This window comes from Schistocerca gregaria, chromosome 5 (assembly GCF_023897955.1).
Source record: "Schistocerca gregaria isolate iqSchGreg1 chromosome 5, iqSchGreg1.2, whole genome shotgun sequence".
NCBI lineage: Eukaryota > Metazoa > Arthropoda > Insecta > Orthoptera > Acrididae > Schistocerca > Schistocerca gregaria.
In genome coordinates, this window is record NC_064924.1 from 108,497,063 (window position 1) to 108,514,292 (window position 17,230).

The 17,230-nt window shown below is 39.3% G+C and overlaps 1 protein-coding gene across 1 annotated transcript in view; it reads right to left on the minus strand.

Moving 5' to 3' along the window:
* Positions 1-15,410: 15,410 nt before the first annotated feature.
* LOC126272833 (stomatin-like protein 2, mitochondrial) overlaps positions 15,411-17,230 on the minus strand; it is a 74,353-nt gene continuing 72,533 nt past the window's right edge. The window contains exon 9 of the mRNA XM_049976033.1: positions 15,411-15,627. Within this exon, the coding sequence (XP_049831990.1) occupies positions 15,472-15,627 (156 nt within the window). The 3' untranslated portion in view covers positions 15,411-15,471. The remainder of the gene's footprint in view (positions 15,628-17,230) is intronic.

The window sequence follows — 17,230 nt, forward strand, 5'->3', positions numbered from 1 at the left end:
TACTGATGTTAACTGCATAGGGACTTTATGCGGAATCAGCAGCGACAAGTGAATGTTACCTGTTGCAAGGGAAGGTGCTCAGCTGAGAGGCGTGTTGAAATAGTCTGTATGATTGCAATAAAAACTGTGTCCTGTCAACACAGTGGTTATCACAGCTGCCTATTAAGCAGAAGCTCCCAGGCTCGAATCCCAGTCTGGCACACATTTTCACTCGTCATCACTGATTCTGTATAAAGCCCCTATGCAGTTGACATTAATAGTCCCTTCCCTTTCCTTTCCTTTCCTTTCCTTTCTCCCTCCTCCATCTTCAATTAACACAATATGTTTCAAGGCTGCAGATTCCACATGTTCAACATGTCCGAAAGAACGGACACCACACATTCATATAGCCTTACAACAGCTTACTACAAATACAAAACAGTACAATGAGAGGAACCCTCTGTCATGTATCTCACTGAGGTTTACAGAGTATAGATGCTAGCAGATGAGAATGTTGACATGATCATGTGTCTGATGCCTAAGAAACTAAATTGTATCTAATTAAGGATGAACAACCTTCCAATGGACGTCAAAGAACTGGAATAATTTCTTAAGCAAAACATACACTACACAAAAAGATATCTTGTATCTGTTTCACAGATATTCAGAAATCACCAAAACGTTTCATTTTTGTCAAGTTAACCTAGGAGCATGAAACTTCTTCAAATGAATTCCGTGAGAAGCAAATTTGCAAGGGCAGAGCTACAGAAGGTGGTGAAGAAGCTGGGTGCATATGTTATTTCCCCTGCAGATGACTCCTGTTTATAAAAAATGATAAAGCAGTGTCAATATTTTTACTTAACATTTCATATATTATTATAAATATCTTGCAGCTATGTGATGAAACATAATCACAGCTGAGATACTTACTGAGTGGAAAGTGTACAACTGCAAATTTACACAAGGAGTACTTACATGATACTGAGCCTTACGTAAAGACTTAGAGCTTTTGTATTATAAGAAAGCAATTTCCATTTTTAATTAAGTATATCCAAATAATAAATGACGCAGGCTACGAAGTACAATTTTTTACTGAGTACAGCCAAATCACAGTTGACACAGTCAACACAGTACAAGAAACAAGAGAAGAAATAAATCTCATTCCTCTCAAAAGGCAGCTCAGTTGCCAACCTTCCAAAATCATGCGTGGTCATCAGTACCATAAACATAACAATTGCAAGGGTCCTGCAACGACTATATTGCCTTGCTTCTGACAGCTGCTAAGAAGGTTGCCCTAATGTGAAAATATTAAAAAGTCTTCCAAGGAAAGTGAATCCCCAGAAAGCAAATTGCTAATGATTAGACAATCTGTATGTCCCTTTTTTTTACATCAAAATTTAGAACATGCCCTTACTAAAGTGACAAAAAGTGCTTAAGAATGGGGAATTCCATCCTGAAACACAATGGCCGCAATGAAACCCCGTACCCCTGGGCTAATCGCTTACTGCAACAATATGACAAAACAGCACAGACTATCAGCTCTCACTGTCTAATAGAAATAAAATAATTGGTTTACAGTATTTCCAAATACTGTAACAAGGAAATGTTACAATATACCAAGCAGCAACTTGAACACTTTCTACAAAAGCAGCTGAAACACAATATTTGAGGAAAGTCATGTACACTACTGTCAGAGAATTTGCTAGGTCTAGTAGTATCTTTTGCACTTTAGACAGGTCTTAGGCTATGCTTCAGGAACAGAGGCATTCTGTTGAGATTTTCCTTGAGCCATTCCTTCCTAACTATGATCCCAGTATTGATATTCTCTGATGCCCAGCAAAGTTCACACAACTGCGAAATCTGTATATACCAAAGAGCCTCTAGCATAGTACTCTTGTTTACTGTAGGGTTACTTAATGGTTGAACAGAGGACAAGAAACAATAAAGAAACTTACGCTTCAGTGTTTGGTGATGATGTAACAGAAACTTACTTGAAACAATTGGACCGGCACAAAGACAGATTGGTAGTAAAGTTGTGCCTGGAAACCGAGAGATCACAGGATCAAATCCCAGTTGAAACATGAAACCAAGAGATCACAGGATCAAATCCCAGTTGAAACATGATAAATTTTCTGATAGTCTTCACCTCTCAATGGTTGACCAGAGGACAAGAAACAGTTAGGTAACCTACAATTCAGTTTTTGAGCATGTGTCTAGAAATCGAGAGATTGCTGCATCAAATACCGGTTGAAACACAGAAAATTTTCTGTCTGCTTCCATTGTAGCCGTCACCTCTTAACGATGTGAAGATTCAGCAGGAATGACACATGACTTGGAATCAGTGTTAAACTGTATGTACTCTGTCCCTGGTAGGTTTAGTGGGAAGACTTAGGGATACACAGGTCACAGAAATGGTGTCCAATTTAAAGATTAGCACCATGACATTAAGCCACACAAAATTATTACTGTCAGAAGATTCCAGACAGACAGATTCTTACACAGAAGCTGTGTAAAGTCATCTCAAGCAAAAAGGAAAAGCAAGACTAGCCAATGATAATGTCATGAGAGACAGAGCACGTCAGCCAGAACAAGGATGAGGAAGCAGATCAGCAATATTATTTTTGTATGCACCATCAAAACATCCACCTTAATCAGTTTTGGGAATTCTAGACAGGTGGATGGGAATCTGAGCTCATAACCTAAGAAATGCAAATCCAGTGTCTTACAGTACTGCTTTTCTGTTCTTCTAATGCACACAGTGGTTGAACGAGTGCAATCATCTCGCATGCAGGACTCATAAAACTATATAATACTGGTCAAGGGGACATTATCAAATACCAGACCCTCAGAAGATGACACTATCTTACGAACCCCTTGAGTGTGAGGTCGCAAGTTCAGTCTTTACTAAGGCTCATTGAAAGTGTTGTGTTAACAGTTATGACAGGATAAATATTAACTGCTAATGACTCATGATATGCATCAGGAGCAACAGAAAACGAGTGTCTGGAAACTGTAAAGGTCAACCATCTATGGAATGTACATATTACACTTCAAAAAATGGATATATTCAACATCTGAGAAATGTTCAGAACAAACCATTAACTTGTACCATAACACCGAATGAAAAATAGCACACCACAGTGGTCACAAAATATCACATCATTGAGATCAAAAGCGAGCTGCTTGGGAGCTACAAACTGTGCAGGACGCTCAGCTACGTATCCACTCTTAAAGAAAGCATACAATATCATATTGGTGTAATGCGTTGATGGGAACTAATGGAATGTGGTGGCATGCATCCAAATGTGAAACAGTTTGGCATGGAGCTTATCATGAAACTGGCTATCCTTTACGGCGTAGCTGCAGATAGTGCAATAATATATCTTGTAGGCACGGAAAAAAACAAACATCCAGAGGCTGAATTTTACCAGCGGTATAAACTGCAATGTAACACATTTCTCACAACGGATTGTTTTCTGTAAAGGAGTATGATTTTCATACACAGACCAGGAATCAAGTAAAAGCAATTATTTTGATTCAACTATTTGCCAAAAGTAAGGCTCATACCATAGTTGTTCTCTTACACCTATTTTTCCCATTCTTGTTTGCTGTGCCAAAAGTATTAACTACTGCCCTTGTATTTTTCCCATTCTTGTTTGCTGTGCCATAAGTATTAACTACTGCCCTTGTACGATCATGCACGAGAAAGAATCATAGGGGCCAGAGCACCTCCAACTTCTCACAGAACAATAAATAACTTTTCAGCCAATTTTCCATCCAGATTAGCACTCAAGATAATTGTACGAGTTGTGTTCAACAAGTAAGATGACTCTATATTTTTTATGAAAAAATATTTATTTATTCATCAATATTCATGTTGTCCTCTTCAAAGTAACCTCCTCAGATACAATACACTTGTCCCAATGCTTCTTCCAGTCCTCGAAGCACTTCTCATAAGTACTTTTTGGTACAGCCTCGATTACTTCCAGTGATGCAGTTTTTATTTCCTCAGCCATTGAAAATCTTCGTCCTTTCATAGGTCTCTTCAGTTTTTGAAGCAGGAAAAAGTCACAGGGGGCCAAATCCGATGAACATGTGGAATGAGGCATGATAGTCAATTTGTTTTCGGCCAAAAAATCTCTCACAAGCAATGAAGGATGAGCAGGTGTATTGTAGTGATGCAAAAGCCATGAATTGTTTTTCCACAATTGCAGGCGTTTTTTGCATACTGCTTCTCGCAAATGGCGCATAATGTCAAGGTAATACTTCTATTTGACCGTATGACATTGAGGCAAAAATTCATGATGCACTATGCCACAGTAATTGGAAAAAAAGAGAGAGAGAAACAGTGGGCAAAACTTTGACACTTGATTGAACTTGGTGTGCATTTTTCAGTCTTGGCTCTCTGGGATGCTTCCATTGGGACGACTGGGCTTTGCTTTCGACATCACAACTGTAAACCCATGTTTCGTCACCAGTTATGATCATTTTGAGAAAATCAGGATCATCATTGATGTCATTTAAAAGCTCCTGAGCAATGCTCATGTGATGGTTCTTCTGATCAAAATTGAGAAGTTTTAGAACAAACTTCGCTGACACACATCTCATGCCCAAAACATCCGAAAAAATTGCTTGACACGTGCCGACAGATATGCCAACATTCTCAGCAACTTCTCTTATGGTAATCTGACAATTTTCCAAAACAATTTTCTTCACAGCTTCTACATTATCATCTGTTGTTGGTGTGCTGGGGTGTCCAGAGCAAGGTTTGTCATTGGCATCTCCTCGGCCATCTTGGAAGAACTTTTACCAATTGTAAACTATTTTTTTTTTACTTAGTGAGCAGACTTGCCATATGCCACTGTCAACGTTTCAAGTGTTTTAGAGCACTTGATTCTATTTTTCACATAAAATTTGATACAAATTCTTTGCTCTATTTTTTATACTAATTAAAAATCGCTGAGCACACTAAAACACGTCTAACCTTTCTATCTGTCACAAACAAAGTATGCTGTACACTTGAAACTGTGAACATATGTTCAGGACATGTGTACCAACATAACAAAAAAAAATTAAAGAAAGGATCGATAATCGAATGCCCATTGCCTCTGCAATTCGAAAAGTCACCTTACTTTTTGAACAGCCATAATATACAAATATGTTAAGACACTGATGTTAGCTGATCTTGGTACCTCTAATTTCTAGATTTCCTTTCATACTCATTTCCTCTTCAAATCCCAATTGGTCAGAGTTGAAAACAGATTTCTTACTGAATGGCAGGATAACTATATTTATGTCATCCACACTTTTTTGGACCAATTCCGCAGTTTGCTGCCCATTATCAAGTTGACGTTTTGTTTGAAATTTCATTACCTTATGTCTTCCAATTCTGTAGCACTGTTTGAAATTATGCAACAATCCACTGCTTCCCTTGAAATCAACATAATCTATGTCACATACAATTTGATATGAATAATTTAGTAGATCGCTATCATGCACATCCTGTAAATTGTATCAAGCTTCCTTGAAATGCAAAAACACTGGTTTTTGTAACAAGTGCACCTTGTCGTCCCTCAACTATCCATAGTTTTTCTTATGCATAACAGAGTCATGTTACTGCGGACATATTCAAAATATGTTCATAACTGTTCTTTTACTATGCTATGGATGATCTTCCATGTACATAATTATGTTTCATATCTGCTCCTTGGACAATTGTCCTTTACCACATTTCACTGGAGACAGGACTTGTGGCTCCTTGTCCAGCAAGGATGGAGAGCTACATGGCTCAACACCTGTTTCAATATCATTTTCACTTGTTAAGCATGTATTTGTTGTGACAGTGCCACGACATTTAACAGTGCCACCACGACAATACGTGCAAACGGCAATAGAGGCGCTCCACAACTCGGCTGAGTGCGGGAGCGCCACCTAGCTACGAACGGCGCCGGCTGCATGTCACGGTATGGTAGTTGAATAAGAGATATTGAATTGTTATCATGTAACCAGCTATTGTTTCTAAGTGAGTGTGTTTGAATATCCATGTAATTATTGGTGATTAAAGGTTATAACAGTATTATAATCATCATCATATTGTACTCCTCACGTACACTGTCCGTACAGAATAGTGCGTATGACAGAACATATTCCATTGAATAATCTTTCAGAAATGCTAGTATTTCATCTGCCACTCATTTCCCATTCTGCAAAATTCCTTGGGTTCCTTTCCGATGATCTTCGGCAACTGTTATCATCATCAATATACTGCAAGATTTGCTTTCTTTATCACTGCCATTGCTCTGATTCGTATAAACACTACTAGCACTGTTGTGAGATACTCATCAAATAAGCAATTCAAATATGTTCCATAGCCTCATTATTGTGCTCACCGTTAGCAGCCAGTATTGTGATTGCATGATAGACAATTTGTTGGGTGTCGAATGCTGTCAACATCATTGGCCTTTTGTGACCTCGTTTAGGTACTTACATGGGAGTATACCAAGATGAAAAGTTGATGCACCACTAGGTGGTGATCACACCATTATCAGTTCAGGTATTTTTATACCAGTATATATTAAAATTAACTTATCTGTATGTGGCAGTGTGATGTCCCCACCAATAACAGATGTAACTGTTGCATAGGAGTTAGTTTGGAGTGTAGTAGCACATATGTGAATCATAGGAAATGTCATTAGTTTTGCTGTAACTTATACTATGTTACATTCATTATTTACTACTAAAATACAGAAGTAGAATTTATGCACAACTGATGGCAGTATATGACTTGATAATATTCTGAGACTTCACAAAGTAAATGTTGAAAGTAGCTCTAGATAATATTTTTCGGTGATGGCTATTTTAGTCTTTGCTTCACGTTTATTTTTCTTTACTTCATGGTAACGTTTCATTGACCTTGGCATAAAAATATGAAACTGCAGCTAAAGTTTTTTATGTGATTCTTGAGTTTCTCCCGGCGTATTTGATAATCAAAATATCCACGGGTGTACTGCCGGTCTATAGTGTCCAATGGGCACAATATTTCGGCGATCAAACATGTCGCCATCATCAGGTGCACTGATGGACTGAGCTCCTGTGAACGTGCCGGCACGGAGATCCGTACGCTATGGCTGCTCAGGGGGAACTGGGTTCGGTCGCGGCGGCGGCCGATTTAAATACCCTCCGCCCGCGGCGCGCTCCCTCCGCCGTCCGCACCCCGCACCACGGTCTCGTGGTGGAACAGATTGCGACGGCGTCTGAGATGACGTCGGTGTGATGGCTCTGTCCGCCGTGGTCGTCACAACTATGCGTTTGCTCGATTTACTCTTGATTAACCCAATCGCTGGTTCCCAAGCCTTGCTAAGATTATAGCCACAGTCACGGTTTATGAGGTGGTCATTGGTGCGAATTTCGATGGCCTCTCTAACAACGCTGTCCCAGTATCTCGACGTCTGTACCAGAATCCTCGTGCGGTCATACTCCGTAGCATGATTTTCCGACAAACAATGTTCAGCGACCGCCGACTTGCTCGGATACATTAGTCGAGTGTGCCTCTGGTGTTCACGGCATCGATCCTCGACAGTACGCATCGTCTGACCAATATACGACTTGCCACATTGACACGGAATCTGGTACACGCCAGCCTTCCTCAAACCGAGGTCATCTTTGGCGCTCCCCACCAGTGCACGAGTTTTATTCGGAGGACAAAACACAGTTCTGACACGGTGTTTCTTCAGAATGCGGGCGATTTTCCCCGAGAGTGCGCCTGTGTATGGAATAAATGCAGTGCCTACCTCCTCCCTCGTGACTTCATCCATATCAACAGGTTGTGCTGCAGTGGTTGAGCGAAGAGCACGTTGGATCTGCCACTCTGAGTACACATTTTTTTACGAAACACAGTTCTCAGATGTTCCAATTCCTGGGGTAGACTCTCTGTGTCAGAGATAGTGCGCGCCCTATGTACTAGAGTTTTAAGTACCCCATTCCTCTGTGAAGGGTGGTGGCAGCTGTCTGCGTGCAAATACAGATCAGTGTGTGTTGTCTTTCGATACACCCCATGACCTAGGGTGCCGTCAGCCCTTCTCCTGACCAAGACGTCAAGGAAAGGTAATTTACCCTCCTTTTCAGTCTCCATAGTGAATTTGATGTTGGGGTGTATGGAGTTTAGATATGTAAGGAAGTCAAGGAGTTTATCCATACCATGTGGCCAGATGACGAACGTGTCGTCCACGTAATGGAAAAAGCAAGTGGGTTTCCATTCGAATGACGACAGGGCTTCCTCCTCGAAGTTCTCCATGTACAAATTCGCCACCACCGGTGAGAGTGGGCTACCCATGGCGACTCCCTCCGTTTGTTCGTAGTATTCTCCATTAAAAAGAAAATACGTGGAAGTCAAGACATGCCTAAAAAGCTCAGTGGTATTCTCGTCAAACCTCTGACCAATCAACTCTAGCGACTCTCGCAGGGGTACCCTCGTAAACAAGGAAACGACGTCAAAACTCACCATGATATCTGACTCAGATGGTGGGGAGCGCCAAAGATGACCTCGGTTTGAGGAAGGCTGGCGTGTACCAGATTCCGTGTCAATGTGGCAAGTCGTATATTGGTCAGACGATGCGTACTGTCGAGGATCGATGCCGTGAACGCCAGAGGCACACTCGACTAATGTATCCGAGCAAGTCGGCGGTCGCTGAACATTGTTTGTCGGAAAATCACGCTACGGAGTATGACTGCACGAGGATTCTGGTACAGACGTCAAGATACTGGGACAGCGTTGTTAGAGAGGCCATCGAAATTCGCACCAATGACCACCTCATAAACCGTGACTGTGGCTATAATCTTAGCAAGGCTTGGGAACCAGCGATTGGGTTAATCAAGAGTAAATCGAGCAAACGCATAGTTGTGACGACCACGGCGGACAGAGCCATCACACCGACGTCATCTCAGACGCCGTCGCAATCTGTTCCACCGCGAGACCGTGGCGCGGGGCGTGGACGGCGGAGGGAGTGCGCCGCGGGCGGAGGGTATTTAAATCGGCCGCCGCCGCGACCGAACCCAGTTCCCCCTGAGCAGCCATAGCGTACGGATCTCCGTGCCGGCACGTTCACAGGAGCTCAGTCCGTCAGTTCACCTGATGATGGCGACATGTTTGATCGCCGAAATATTGTGCCCGTTGGACACTATAGACCGGCAGTACACCCGTGGATATTTTGATTAAAGTTTGTTATTTTTACAAAGTTTGTTATTTTTACATTTAAATTAATTGTAATTTTATATGCATGCTACACACATTTATTATCTCACAGGCACATCCATTTAACATAACATAAGAAGAGGAACATCATGAAGTTGTATTCACATTATTGCTTGTATGAAACAATATTTACTGTGAAAATATTTTTATAAATGTGTCCATTATTGCCATCCAGTTGCTGCATTCTCAAGTTACCACCTCAGGATGCGATAACACTTCCCTGATTGGGAGCAGAGACATCTGTCTGTCAGTGGTAGTAGCAACCATTTAGAACCACAGAAATAAATCTTGTGCAGTGCTTAACAGAAAAAACTTTGATAATACGTATAGCATACCAGAACTGAAGTGGTCAATTTGCAAGTACAAAGAATTTCACATGACAAAATAACTCTTTGTAACGTGCTTACATGGCCAGGTGGCACTATCAAATAATTTCCAGGTCAAGGAATCACATATGGTTGTGGAGGAGGAGGATCTTAGTGTTTAACGTTCCGTCGACAACGAGGTCATTAGAGACGGAGCGCAAGCTCGGGTGAGGGAAGGATGGGGAAGGAAAGGCCGTGCCCTTTCAAAGGAACCATGCCGGCATTTGCCTGAAGCGATTAAGGGAAATCAAGGAAAACCTAAATCAGGATGGCCGGAGACGTGATTGAACCGTCGTCCTCCCGAATGCGAGTCCAGTGTGCTAACCACTGCGCCACCTCGCTCGGTCGTATGGTTGTGAAGTGCCCATTATACAGGGATAGTGTGTCAAAGTCTAATTGATAAAAGAAAAATGCCAACTAAAAACACTTTGGTGACCTTAGAAACCCATAATATTATGTTGAGAGATGGCCAGCAAGAATTGCCATGAATTACAATGTGGAGGGGAAAAACTGACGTTCATTTCTTTCTTTAATTTGTTTTAAATAGACTTCTTTGTTGTGACATAATACAAAAAGCCTGTGTAAATGCAGCATATGTACGGTAAGTGAAGAAGTACAATCTCATTTTCACTCCAAAATTTGGCTGGCATTAACAGAGTGAACTTTGTCTAAAGGGGGAAGCTAGTAGTTAAAAGTTTCTTTTTTTTTTATTAATATGTGCATGGCAGAAGTGCTTAGCATCTATGTTTAAGTTTGTTTTTAAATAAAGGAAAAGGATTAAACAAGGGGAAAAATGCTCCTCCGGCAGAAAAAGAAAAAAAGGCTAATATGTTCCTCTTTAAAAGACTGACAGAAAAATGCAAAACCAGATGCCTAAATCCACTTACATCACCAAACATTTTGGCTTGCGGACATATTTGGGCACTTTTAACACAGAACATTCTAAATCCTTTTCCCTAGTCCCTCCTTGTAGTTAAGTTTTCATACGCCCTAGTCCCAGAAACTTTAACATGTGTGTATACGGGATGGAGGAAACTGGGCACTTCCCTCCGCCACAGTCTCGTCTCTACCAGTCACAGTCTCCTGTATTTATAGTATATCCAACTGCCACTGTCTGCTCCCTCACTTACACTGTATCTTTTGTCTTTCTTTTCCTCTCTGCCATTTTCTCCACCACATATCTGCAGCTCAAAAATTCTGGGGTCCAACTGTACCCATGTGTTCAAAATTAAATGTGTCCTCCCCTGCACCTAAGTATTAAGGTTTGCCAGTGGGAGGGGCAGCAGTCCAGACCCTCCAAGCCTACATATCATCTCCACTCATCTCTCGTTTCCCCTTTCCGTCTCCTTTCTCTTTTGCTGCCACTGCTCATCACCATCCATTTCTCTTTTACTGTCACTGTCTCTCAGTGACCACTTTCTTTGGTTTCCATTGCTATTATCTTCATCCACCCCCTCTTCCACTGTCTTTTTCACTTTGCCACCATCAATCTATTCTCTCTCTTTACCTCCCACTGGTACTGTCTCTTCTCTCTTCCACTGTCACTGTCTCTCTGCTACTCTCCTTTAGCATAAAAAAGCACGAATATAATCATATGCCAAAATTTTTGGGGAGGAAGGTAGAATGGTGGTTGAGGTAACTGGTTCTCCACTTTCCTGTCAGACTCTTTTTGAGCTCTAACAGGAGCATTTTTCCATTGCTTCCCTTCTTTTCCCTGTTACAGCAGGTGTGCTGCTTATATAAAATGAATCCTATAAGGGAGTCAACAGTTTATTTACATACTTAGACACATTCATATACTTTGACACATATAAACTATAAGTAAGTATGTATAATATAAGGTCAGTACAAAATTGTCAGCTTTGCATTTTTTCTGGATACTTTGGTGATCAAACGCAATTCACCAAAAATGACTAGCTTATGGTTTGCATCTTATAAAATGAAAATGTTATGAGCAGTATTTTACTGAAGTTACAGTCTTTCCAGATTTAGCGTAATTCTTGCCTTTCATTTTGTCCACATACAAATTGATATAAGGAATAACAACAAGAAGTTTTACAGGAGTACAACAAATGTGCAGCATAAAGTGACCGCACCACATATAATATGTTTTCTCTAATTATATGGAGTGCATAACCCCCATCTGTCACAAGTTCACTTTACACTACTTTAAATGAAAATGGACAATATTTTAGGCTATACTTATAGCATACCCAGAACTGCAGTGTTCAATTTGAAAGTACAAAGATTTTCACATGACAAAATAATTCTTTGTAAGGTGCTTACGCGGCCAGGTCGCACTATCAAATAATTTCCCAGTAAAGGCAGCACTTATGGGTGTGAAGTGCCCATTATACACTGATAGTGTGTCAAAGTCTTATTGATAAAAGAAAAATGCCGACTAAAAAAACTTTGGTGGCCTCAGAAACCCATCTGACAGCCCCAGAATCTCTCCATGTGTTCACTACACCAGTTAAAATTACATTTATGCTTCAGACCAAACACTACATGCATATTTTACATACATAAGCACAGTAACTTTGAATCTCTGGAGCTCCATAATGGGTAATGATACTGAAAAAAGTTTCAGGGTTTCCTGAGATCATCAGATCATCGTTTTAAGTTCATATGGTAAAAATTTAGATAATTTGTTATCAAAATTACAGATGCGGCAATCCCACCATTGATACTTTTGAAAATGGGAAAATGGTGTTCGTACATAGATGTCTGAAAAAGATAGAGTTGAAATGTGAGCTGTTCGCTGTGGTTAATTATTTACATAAATTCAGCCAAAGGTATCTTTTAAGGAAGTAGTTTCTCAAGATAGTCTTATCAAATTCATTGGCTCATGGTCAAATTGGGCACATAACTACGGTAAACTATAAAAACTCACTTTAATACATTATATGGATTGTGGGAAAACCAGAACAGTAGATAATCAAAGCATTTGTGAGGTGGAGCTACAGACGAATGTTGAAAATTAGGTGGATTCATAAGGTAAGGAATGAGGAGGTTCTGTGCAGAATCGGAGAGGAAAGGAATACGTGGAAAACACTGACAAGGGAATGACTTCCAAGGTACTAGAGGGAACTGTAGAGGGCAAAAACTATAGAGAAAGACAGGGACTGAAACACATCCAAGTGCTACTCTGAGATAACGGGGCTGGCACAAGAGAGGAAAAAAAGCATATCAGCCATAGGAGAATGATTTTTAAGAGCACTCAGTAACATATAAGGCAATATGGGCAACCAATTGAAGTTACATCATTATACATATTTTACTGTTACAATGGTTGATGATAACACTGATGTCCTTCCTGCTTGAGTGACATCACGTAAACACACATAAATTTATACTTCAATGTATTTACATTAGTTTTATTTCAATATTCACTCAATTTTTGCCCTTTTTTATTTCATGTGAAGCTTACAGGAACATTACAATGTGGCATCATACTTATCTGCTGAAGCACGTTTTTCAGGACCCATCAGCACAATATTTTAGCCAACGGCCCGTGACTGCGAGAAGAAGAGAGCTGCACTGTCAAGAGCCTCATTGCACTTTATTAGAATCATGATGTTAAATGAAATTTAAAAATATTGTAATGGAGCCATAAATTAATGACACACAATTTTTACTGAACCTGGAGATCTGGTTGGCAGTGGAAATGGTCTGTTCATACTGATGCTAGTCGTACTGTACACTGTCAGAGAAAACTCACTCTATGTATCCTGCTGTCAGTAAACTATGAGGGGAGAAGATTTACTGAAAACATTAGGGAATTATTTGTTTTTATTTTAAAACTAGTAAATAACTCATAGCCCTGAACTTGAAATTATTGGAAATACATCGAGGTGAAATGTGTTAAATACACTGAACGCACATATTATTCACACATACCACCTAACTTTGAGCATATCATCACTGGATGACAGTCATCTCTTACTTAATAATTATGAATTTTTGTTTCACAAGAGTAAATAACAAATCTTGCAGTAGTATCTTGTTCTCTGCATATAATCATGCGAAAAACTTGTTACTAATTAGAAAATGTTTCAAAGAGAAAAGAAAAGCATGTAATTATAATTTATGAATATCATGGCTGTGTAAAAGAAATATATTCAGATTTGTGGAGTTACCTCACACTTATGAGAAGTCTACTGCAGATAAATTAATATGACAAACCACCAACAAACAAAACATAAAATCAATGCAGATTTAATATTTGAAAATGTTGCAAGAATGCAAGCAAAATAAACAAATAAAAATAGCATTCCAGGCACTGTTGTGGCTCACAAAATATAACATGGTGAGCATTATGGCCACTGTGACTGTATTGTGACAATGGAGCAAAGTATTTGATTGTGCTGTGCACATTTTAGACAATAACCATGTACATAACACTATTTACAGGAATAACAAATAAGAATCTGCGTTTTTTTTGTTTTTTTTTAAATAGTAATGAAACAATGAAGAGTGTATTTATTACTATGACATCTTGGTCTAGGACAGCAAGTTTTTTCCATTTTTCAAAATCATATTCTCTGGTTGCCATTTTAAGGAAATGTATTTCTTCCTGTCACATCAATTGTTTTTACTTTTTAGTAATATAGCTTAGATAGCTGCTGCTTCCAGGGTAGAATGTCATGCCCATCTCTCCTCCCTCCTCTTGCAAATGACTAGTACCAGCTCATACTGATGTCCAATCCACATGAGAGAAGTTTAGCGGTATGAGGGTGCTCAGTGGGCTGTTCATCAATGTAGACTCATTCATTAGCATAGAACCATTGCTTCACCCAGCACTTTAAGGCACTTCTGCATTTGACAGCAGTTCTATCATAAATTAATTATTGCTAAAAATAGAAGCACCTTGAAGGACTTTGGACAGCAAATAGTGATCCACTATTTTTATTTAGACATGTTTAAATTATTTTTTTCTTACATAAATGTTATCAGCACCAATGACAGCTAGTAATCTCCATGTTTACAGTATTTTAGTGAGTTGCAGGTTCTTTATGCAACATGTGGATATATGTCAGGTGCCAGCCTGACTGGAATAATGACAAACACTTAGAAAAAAAGACTTACCTGGGTTGAAAACTTTTACACATGAAAAAGCAATCTGAACTGTATTTAAATAAAACACTGAACTATTTAACTATGGACATTTTCGTAAATTTGTCTGTGTGTGACCTTTCTGCTACATTTACTACAATATCATGTTTCCAGAAACCTTTGCTTCCTTATGTGAATGGCATTCTTTGACAAGTCCAGTCGCATAGCTAAGTGTTCATTGTGGCCATCTGCCATGTGAGGGACCCGTGTTCAATTCCCAGTATGACCAGGGATTTTTCCTTGGTGGGAAGACTGGTATAGGATGCACTCAGCCTCATGAGGCCAAGTGATGAGCTATGTGACTGAGTAGTAGAAGTTCCAAGATCAAGAAACTCAACAATGGTGTGCTGATCACATGCCCCACCATACTATGACCGATGACAGCATGGTTGGTTGGACCTGACTGGGCTAGCTAGGGCAAGTATGTGGGACTTTTAACTTTACTCCTTGATAAGCATCAAAAATAGCCCTGAATTAAATTCTGAAGCTTTTTAATGAAATCTATGAAAAGTGTGATGCCTGGCTGCAGAAAATAACTGCCTTGTTTTAATTGTTAGAGACATTATCAGGTATTATTAAAACATTACTAAACTAAGAATCTAACACCTACATAAGTCCATCGTACAAGCAAATCTAAGGTCACTGATAACACCATTAACAATGGGTTGGTGTACTGTCATTAAAACACTGGAGCAACATCATAAACAACATACAAAATGAAGCGTTTATTGTGGTTCACAAATTTTAATGTTTACATTTACTTCATCTCTTATTCTCAGTCTTTGTAGGTTCCTTTTCTTCGTCACTGTAATACTCTGCTCTACAGTCCCCTCTGCTGTCATCAGTGACATTTGAGTTTTCACAGGGCTCCACAGACAAAGTTGACTGCTTAGTGAGATGCTGGAATACTGCCATTGCCTGTAAATTAAGGGTTATAAGAAGTTACAAAGAATCACTTCTGTTTGCTGCCAGTGACAAATCATCTATTAAACAAGTAGCTGTTCAAGAACTTTTTGCATCCATATACAGCTTTCAGTTACAACAGCACAAATTCAGTTTTAACAAAAGCAAACACAAGTAATCTAAATACAAATGTTTTTGATTTTTTAACAGCCTCTCTTAGATCTCTTGTCTAAATGTATTCCTGAAGCCTCTTGAGAACAATTGGTTCAACGTAATACAGTTTGGCACCTGATAGAAGGTTTGTATTTACATCCAGCACTTAACAAGTAGCTATGCAGTTACTGAATATTTGAAGAAGATAGTTTTATGTTCCCTTCATTCTATTGTCTAGGAAGTTTGTTTTCATCTTCATACTGTTATCATGGAGTAAAAATTTTGCCTCCACAGAACTTTTTTGTATTATTTCATTCTTCTATGCACAGATTACCGAGGACCAAGCCAGAATATTAATTCTAAGCCTTCCTTTTTAATACTCTTCCATGTGGTTTTATGTGGCCCACCACAATTTGCTCTCTTGTGCCCATCTCTTCATCTCAGAGCAGCACTTGCACCCTATGCCCTCAACTATTTGTTGCGTGTATTCTACTGTCTGTCTTCCCATACTGTTTTTACATCCTACAGTTCTGTCTTGTACCATGGAAATTATTCCTTGATGTCTTACTATTTGTCCTACCATTCCGTAAATTCTTCTTGTCAATGTTCTCTGTATCTTCTTTTCCTTGTCGATTTAGTAGGAAAGCTCCTCATTTCTTATTAGTCCACTTAATTTTCAGCATACCTTTATAGTAGCACATCTCAAACACGTTTAATTCTGTTCTTTTCCAGGTTTTTCACAGTCCATGATTTACTTCCATTGAGTGCCATGCTCCAAACGTAGATTCTTGGAAATTTCTTCTTCAAATTACGGCCTATGTTTGACATTAGTAGACTTCATTTGGTCACAAATGTTATCTTTGCACATGCTAGTTTGCTTTATATGTCCTACATGCTTGACAATTATGTGCTATTTTGTTTTCAAGCCAGCAGAATTCCTTCACTTCATCTAGTTCATAGTCGCTGTTTTTGATGTTACTTTCATCACTAATCTCATTCCTCCTACTACTCATTACTTTAGTCTTTCTTCGGTTTATTATGAATCCATAGTCCGCACTTATTAGACTGTTCATGACATTTAACAGATTCTGTTATTGTTTTTCCCAGCAATGTCATCAGTTATGGTTGATATTCTTTCAATTTTATTTCAATTCCTGAACCTTTCTTTTATTTCTTTCATTTCTTTGATTTCTAGATTGAACAGTAGATGCGAAAGACTGCACCCCTGTCTTACACCCTTTTTAATCTGACTTCTTCGTTAGTCTTTCATTCTTATTGTTCCCTCCTGGTTTTTGTACATACAGTGTATTACTTGTCTTTTTTCTGTAGCTTACGGCTATTTTCTTGAGAATTTCTAACATCATGCACCCTTTTAGATTATCTGGCTTGACAAATGATTGTGTCATGGCTTTTCCTAAGTTTTCCTTCCATTACCAAGTGCAACAGAACTACCCTTACTAAAGCC